At 33.8% G+C, this 7,939-nt stretch overlaps 1 protein-coding gene across 1 annotated transcript; it reads left to right on the plus strand.

The window, feature by feature from the left end:
- The first annotated feature begins 4,233 nt into the window (after window positions 1-4,233).
- Window positions 4,234-7,530, plus strand: LOC116139121 (laccase-14-like). The gene is made up of 7 exons (XM_031424795.1): window positions 4,234-4,372; window positions 4,493-4,644; window positions 4,751-4,995; window positions 5,170-5,295; window positions 5,960-6,548; window positions 6,817-7,169; window positions 7,253-7,530. The coding sequence occupies exons 1-7, from the start codon at window positions 4,268-4,270 to the stop codon at window positions 7,384-7,386; spliced, it is 1,704 nt and encodes a 567-aa protein (XP_031280655.1). The 5' UTR covers window positions 4,234-4,267; the 3' UTR covers window positions 7,387-7,530.
- Window positions 7,531-7,939: the final 409 nt, after the last annotated feature.

The raw sequence follows: 7,939 nt of genomic DNA on the forward strand, positions 1-7,939 counted from the left end.
GTTCATTAAGCTAATGGAATCCTAGATTGATTTCATTGATTCTCAAATATATCTCTAGCATTCAATACTACAATGGTGATTACCCAAGAAGCTTAATATGATTCATCTCTCAATCTCATCATATTCATCACCTAAAATCAATAAAAACGGAATAACCACACAATCTGCGCAATAGAATATCAAAATAACAATAATCAACTGATTAACCCATAGAAATCTAAGTTACATCAAAACTCTAACCCAAAATGGGTTAGTTCATAACTAAATCAACACAAACATCAAGAATAACAGTAAATGTAGCATTCAACATATTGAAATAAAGAGAAAAGAAAAGAAATCTCCCCTAGTTGAAGAATCCACGAGGTTGAATCTCAAATCCTCTCACTTTCTTACCAAAAATGTCAAATCTATCAAAACTCAATGAAAACCAGACGAAACTAGACGACCCCCCTCAAAATGGCAAAGTTTTTCTTATATAGCTCGCTCGAAAAGACCTAAAACTTTCCTAAAATAAAACTGTGTGTTTTGGAGAAACTAAAATTTGCAGACTTCGCTACGGCAAAGGTAAAAATGACTCTCGTGCTTAACTTCTTTCGCCGCGGCGAACTTCATGAAGAATTCTAAAATTACAGAATTGCCCTCCGCTCGCTTCTTTGCTTGAATCTTTGATCTTCGATGCTCTTCCATCGGAACAAGCTTCATAATGCTTCAATCTGCTTCCGAACTCTCCCAAATTTTGAGATCCGCTTACTTTTGGGTCCAGAAACTCCAATTCACTTCTTATTTGCTCAAAATGTCCATTTTGGCCTACAACACAAAATGTATAGAATTAAGTAGCAATTCAGGCATAAATGAACTAAGAAGTATCTAAAATCCGGCCAAAAAGCCTAATTAAAACAATATAATTCTCGGATTATCAGCCACCTCCTTAAACCCTTCTAAAACCGAAACCGGTGGGGTGTACTCAAAAAACTCTAAAAAGCTAATGTTGCCATAGCAATGGCCACCCTCAACAACAAAGAAAGCTTGAAATACATAGGGAAGAAGACAAGAGCCTTACCGAAGTGCAAAATGCGGTGGGAGTTCCTCATCATAAATGTGAGAGAGCAACGGCGGAATAAGAAGCAAATAAACTTTAGGGAATTGCAAATGTATAATTTTGATGAAGGATGCCCGCTTTTATACTGGTAAGCATGGGAGATGAAGAGGCGGGATTCGACCTCGACCGTCAATCTTTGATGAATCTCAGCCCTCTATTCATCTAGCAATCTTGACCGTTCGATGTGGCCATGTGTCGATCATCCACAAGGGGCGATTATCTATCAGAATTCTACAATCATAATCATCTTCGCACGTCGCCTCGACTTCACGTCTAGACAGTTGTAGTCACCCATGTGCGAAGAAAAGTAACTGCAAAAGCCGACTACCTTTAATGCGACATGACCACGTGAAAATTACTCGCATGCCCCTAGTTTCAAATTCCAGGTTTATCATGAATGTCACAGTAGGAAAAAGGCTAAGTCTTGTTCACGTCAACTGAAATTAAGTCCGACTCATGAAGCTCAGCCAAATTTGCATTCAACATACAACTTGTGGAGTTCGAGCTCAATATCACATCGAGCAATTAGTCTTTGAAGTTCAAAACAAGCACCGAACACTAAGGGGCAGATGTTGTGTGTGATTTTTCCATTAAGCTCAGAGTAGTTAGAGTTCCGCAAGGTTGTAGTCCGACCCAAAATCAGGTCGGCTCAACACTTGTTCGACCCAGCATATATAAGCTCGTCGAGATATAGTTCAACCCAACATAAGCGAGTCGCGACCAATCCAGACAGTTGTTTGAGCAAATCATAGATAAGCTCAAATCCCGGATAATTTGGAAGAGATCAGATCAACAGCAATGATAGCGCAATCCTAGCACTCAATCACAAGAATATCGGAGTTGCACCTTAATCTTGATTGTAATTTCTTTAATTTCGCTATTTCCTTTGTAAAAAACTTATATATAAACCCCTTCCAATGATGAAAGAGGGGTTAGGAAATTGTTCTAGGCATAATACTAACTTCTTGTAAGCTCTTTAAGCAAATAAGAAAAGCAGTGGACGTAGGCTCAAGATTCAAACTTGCCGAACCACTTTATAAACATTTCGTGTTCTTTACATTACTGTTCTTGCATTCATATTACATTCCTGATTATGTTTAATCACGCGCACATCGGTTCCGATTCCACCAAGATCAATCGGATCACTCTTGGTGTATTTCTTGCATCAACATGTTACAATACAAAAATTGAGGATATTCTTATCTTTGCAGCGATAAATTTAAGATTCTATGTGAGATAAAGTAGAATAATGTCGCCTCAAATTGCGGTAATTTACATGAATTTCCAAACTTAAATTGAAGTATTAAGGTCAATAATATTAATAATGTCATCATTTGGACAGATATATCACCATAAAATCTCAGACCGTAACAAACCGTAATCGAGTTCGGTGTATACTCATAAAATTCAACCAATCTAATTATAGATAATTGACAATGTAGATTCCACCATGTTTTTAATTAGTCCAGACAATGTCTTCAATTGCACAAATCATGTTACTCATGGCACAAGAGGAATTCAAAGTACAAAATAATTTGGTTCCTTGAAGACTTCATAACCTCAACCACGTGCGATGCCTATTCATTTTTAACAAATCTTTCAAATGTACATATTTACTAATTAATATTACGTATTTTAGATTTATTTATCAATTTTGTACCTCAAATGATTTGACTCTACTCTTAAATGATCAAAGAACTGATCAATCAAATGTCAAATATTGATCAATGTTATGTCACTTAATTAAGATTTAAAAATTGAAATAATATAACAATTCATTTAAAATGAATAACTTAATTTCTCTCTTCTTTAAAATGAATAAAAGCACAAAAAGTAGGTTGACTGTAAATGGAAGTTTTCCAGGGCCAACAATTCAGCCTCCAAAAGGCGATACTATGTTCGTTAATGTCATCAATCAAGGAACATATGGCGTCACCATTCACTGGTGATAACTTAATTTCTCTCTTCTTTAACATTAATCAGAGCTAATGAATAAAATATCCAAAATAGCTTAAGAATTTTCCTTAAGCAACATCTTAATTTTATCCATGGAAAAGTAAACTCTATCAAACAAGAGGTAGTAGGAATTTCCAATATAAATAATACTACATAATCATACAACATTATGTGACAAAAAATGATTGGATGAAAGTTTAATTTACATTTAAAATCAACCAATCATACTTTGCCACATAATGTTGTATTAATACTATTACTCTTTTAACATTATCTTACTTATGATGAAACAGGATTTTTTTTTTTTTTTTTTTTTTNAAAAAAAAAAAAAAAAAAAAAGGTACATGTTATACATTATAATAATGTGAAAGTTTCATATGAGCAATTAAAAAAATGTTTCATATGACTATATGAGCAATTAAAAAAATGTGATTATTAGTTTATAAAAGAGAATATCTTTGGTAAGAAAAAAATAAAAAATAAATAAGACTCAAATATATAAAATAATTAGACAAATAAAGATAACCTACAGCTTTAAAAAATGACATCTTACATAAATTAATAAATAGATAGTAATTAGGAATGGCACTGGTAATACCTTGACGGAAATCAAACGACTTGTGTAAGAGTTGATCTTGTGAATTAATTATCTTTGTTAATTATCTAAAATCGATCTTACAATTTTTTTTTTTTTTTACTATTGGAGTTTCACACTAATTAGGCACGCTCAAGTCTACTAGTTTATAAGAGGGGTAATCCTCCTATTCAACAAAACCTTATTGGGTGAGGAGTCAAACTCACCTCAAATTCTATTATGGTATCAAAGCTAAGCTTAGTTGAGTTGAATGCTTGACCAACATGTGAGAAGTTAAAACCGACAACTATCTCCAAGACATGACCTAATATATAGACTTGACCGTGAGGAGAAGTGTTGGAGTCTCAAACCGACTAAACCGGCTTGCATGTTCAAGCCTACTGATTTATAAGAGAGGATAATCCTCTCTTTCAACAAGATTTTATTGGGTAAGGAGTCAGACCCGCCTCAAATTCTATCCTCGTTACATTTTCATTTCTAGGCCTCCAATAAAATGATTTTAATTTCTTTTCCCCTCCAAAAGCTTTTTTACTCTTAGTATAAATACCCAGGAGACGAAGCTAAAAATCAGAGAAGAAAGAATTAAGGCGACCTGAGAACACAAAAGACACACCAAAATGGGTATAAAGAATAAGGGTTTCATTTCAGGGCTTTTAGGGTTCTTATGTCTAGATGGGCTGCTTCTTTGCTTAGCTGCCGATATCCACTATTATGATTTTGTAGTAAGTACAACTGATTTTAGCATTTACAGTTGATTGATATATTTTTTTTTTCATTTTTTTTTAATTCTGGTTTTTATTGTTTTTATGTTTTAATGGGGTATTTCTGTGCATTTTTTTTAGCTACAAGAAGCGAATTTTACGAAGATGTGTAGCACAAAAAGCATGTTGACTGTAAATGGAAGTTTTCCAGGGCCAACAATTCAGGCTCGTAAAGGCGATACGATGTTCATTAAAGTCATTAATCAAGGGACATATGGTGTCACCATTCACTGGTTATAACTTAATTTCTCTCCATCTCCCTTTAATTACAAAAATGAGAGATGATGCATCAATTATATCTGAAAAATTAGCTAAAGAATTTTCCTTCTATTTTTCTAGGCATGGAGTGAAGCAACCAAGGAATCCATGGTCAGATGGTCCCGAGAACATTACACAGTGTCCAATTGCAGCAGGAACCAGCTTCACTTATGAGGTGATATTGTCAACGGAAGAAGGAACTCTTTGGTGGCATGCTCATAGTGACTGGACTCGTGCCACAGTCCATGGTGCCATTGTTATTTTACCAGCTGCTGGAACTACTTATCCATTTCTTACGCCTTATAAAGAACAGACAATCGTACTTGGTATTCGAAATTTTACGTCTAAATTATTCTAATGACTATTTGTCCTAATAATATAAAGTATAAATAACTGCTTGGAACGAAACTGATGGAAGAAACAATTTGATATATATTTGTCAACTAAAAAATTTTGTTAATGATTTTTCAATTCCAATATTAATCTTGTATTGGCTGCAGCATCATGGTTCAAGGGAGACGTGATGGCGATGATAACTAATTCAATCGCAACTGGAACCAATCCTACTCAGGCAGATGGTTACACGATCAATGGCGAACCAGGGGACTTATATGATTGCTCCAACGGTATAAAGATTATAAATCTATAAAACTTAAAATGTGAAATTAGAATTATTAATTCATTATTATGCCAAACTCATTTTTTAATGCTATATTTGAGACATTTTTGAAGCTAAAACTTTAGTATTTTATATGTCTAAATTCTTCAGTTATTATTACTATCTTCTTTCTTCTGCTTTCACAGTGTATAAAAAGTCAAAAGAAACTTTCATTCTGTCTAATATACCAATTCGGCCTTTTAACTGTAACTTTAGTGTCCGAATTGTTAAGATTTTATAATCTATAAACTTGGTAAGACATTAATTGTTACTATATTCTACTTACATATTATTTTCTTTTACATAAACTTGGTATTGAAAATTTGAAATTACGACTCTAAATCTCTGATACAAGACTATGTATAAAAACCAATATAACACACAAATCAAAGAAAAAAGAAAAAGAAGAAGGCAAAAGTAATACATATATTAAACTCAATAAATAATTAAAACAAATAATGTGAAATTAAAAAAACATTGTAATCTTAATTTATCTACAGAAGTACAAAAGTGTTTATATATGTACACATACATTACGATACAAGTTAATTAATATTATTAATATTTTATTCAAAATTTTCCATTGATATATAATTCATTTTTCTTCCTCAATTTTATATATCACATTGCAGAGACAACATATCGCCTATCAGTTGAATATAACAAAACTTATCTTCTACGCATTGTGAATGCCGTGATGAATGAAGAACAATTTTTCGGAATCGCAAACCACAGCCTCACTGTTGTTGCGCAAGATGCAGCATACATAAAACCAATAAACACCACTTATATAATGATAACTCCTGGACAAACGATGGACGTTTTGTTCACAACTAACCAAACTCTTAGCCACTTTTACATGGCTGCTTCTCCTTACCATGATAGCGTTCTCACATTTCCCAACTCCACCGCGACCGCAATTGTTCAATACGAAGGCAATTATACCGCTCCTTCGTCTCCTTTCTTCCCAACTCTTCCTGCTTACAATGACATCGATGCCGCACAAAAATTCACTAACAGCGTAAAGAGCTTGGCAAATGAAGAGTATCCCATCAGTGTTCCGGAAAGAATTAACACGCGAATCTATATAGCGGTTTCTTTAAACGCATTAAGATGTTCCAACAGTTCGTGTGATACCGCTGATGGTGATAGGACAGCTGCAAGCTTAAATAATGTTAGTTTCGATACTCCTCAAATTGATATACTGCAAGCATACTACGGGTACGAGATTTTTTATTTTTTGGCTATTCTATTATATAATTACCTTATCATTGAGCCTTAATCACATACTAGCTTAAGTTTTTAGATGGAAAAGACAATTTAACATGATATTAGAATTACAAGTCTAAAGTTCAAATCTGCACATTACAAAAACCAAATTGCACGTGAGAGGTCTATTGGACTAATATAATATTAAAATTTTAGGTAGGATGACAACTTAACAATCATAATAAAATCTGTGATATTTTCTTAAACCTTTGTCTTTTAGGAGTTTGAATTATGTTTTTGACCCGGATTTCCCAACTGAGCCACCGGTTTTTTTCAACTTCACCGGAGATGTGTCGAACGTATCAAGGTACACAGCCCAAGGGACAAAGGCGAGGATGATTGATTATGGTCAAGCAGTTGAAATTGTGTACCAAGGGACTAATCTCGGAGCTGCATCAAGCCATCCAATGCATTTACACGGCTTCAGCTTCTATCTCGTTGGGACAGGTTCCGGGAATTTCAACAGTGTGACTGATCCAACCAATTATAATTTGGTAGACCCTCCAGAACTTAACACCATTAACCTTCCTAAAAATGGATGGGCTGCAATTCGATTTGTTGCGGATAATCCTGGTAATTAACATCTCTTCAACATAATTAATCTGCATGACAATAATTCATGATCTCCAGCTTATATGAGTTCAAATTTTGAACAGGAGTGTGGTTTATGCATTGTCATATTGAAAGGCACGCAACCTGGGGAATGGATACGGTTCTTATTGTAAAGAACGGTACTACTCCGAACACGTCGATGCTGCCACGTCCTACTTACATGCCGCCTTGTTCTTAATTAATGATTCTATTATATTTTCATAATAAAGTTGTCTGTGATTAACTAGTCCATGAAGGCTTATTGGACTTCTGATGTACCAAAAGATTTGAATAATATCTTTTGGAATGACTTCAGTTTTAAATAAAATGAAAGTTAATAATTAACTGACAAAACTTCTCTCTCTCTCTCTCTCTCTCTCTCTCTCTCTCTCTCTCTCTCTCTCTATATATATATATATATCTTACTGTTTTGTGATAAATAATTTGTATTTGTGATGTTGGGAACATGTATAAGTAGTTTGTTTAACTCATCATTTATACACATCTGTTTGATTAGGTTGGATGACTAGATCAAGATTTGAACAAAAAAAAAAAAAAAAAAAAATGGTTTTTGGTTGTTTGTTGGATTTACTTGATTAAAGATTTGGTGACGGTTGAGAGAGTTTTGATGATAATTAATTTTGAATTCTTGATCCATGAACATGGACTTTGTTGACACCTACGTACGACACCACTTATAGATTGAGCTTGTAATGTATTTCATTGAAATGACACATTTGGAACAATTAAGA

This window comes from Pistacia vera, unplaced genomic scaffold (assembly GCF_008641045.1).
Source record: "Pistacia vera cultivar Batoury unplaced genomic scaffold, PisVer_v2 Contig11, whole genome shotgun sequence".
Classification (NCBI taxonomy): domain Eukaryota; kingdom Viridiplantae; phylum Streptophyta; class Magnoliopsida; order Sapindales; family Anacardiaceae; genus Pistacia; species Pistacia vera.

Bases quoted from the DNA above. Each gene is read 5' to 3' on its own strand.
- LOC116139121 (XM_031424795.1), top strand. From the start codon at position 4,268: ATGGGTATAAAGAATAAGGGTTTCATTTCAGGGCTTTTAGGGTTCTTA. The intron at 4,373-4,492 runs GTAAGTACAACT...CATTTTTTTTAG, and splicing joins TCCACTATTATGATTTTGTA to CTACAAGAAGCGAATTTTAC. The intron at 7,170-7,252 runs GTAATTAACATC...AATTTTGAACAG, and splicing joins ATTTGTTGCGGATAATCCTG to GAGTGTGGTTTATGCATTGT.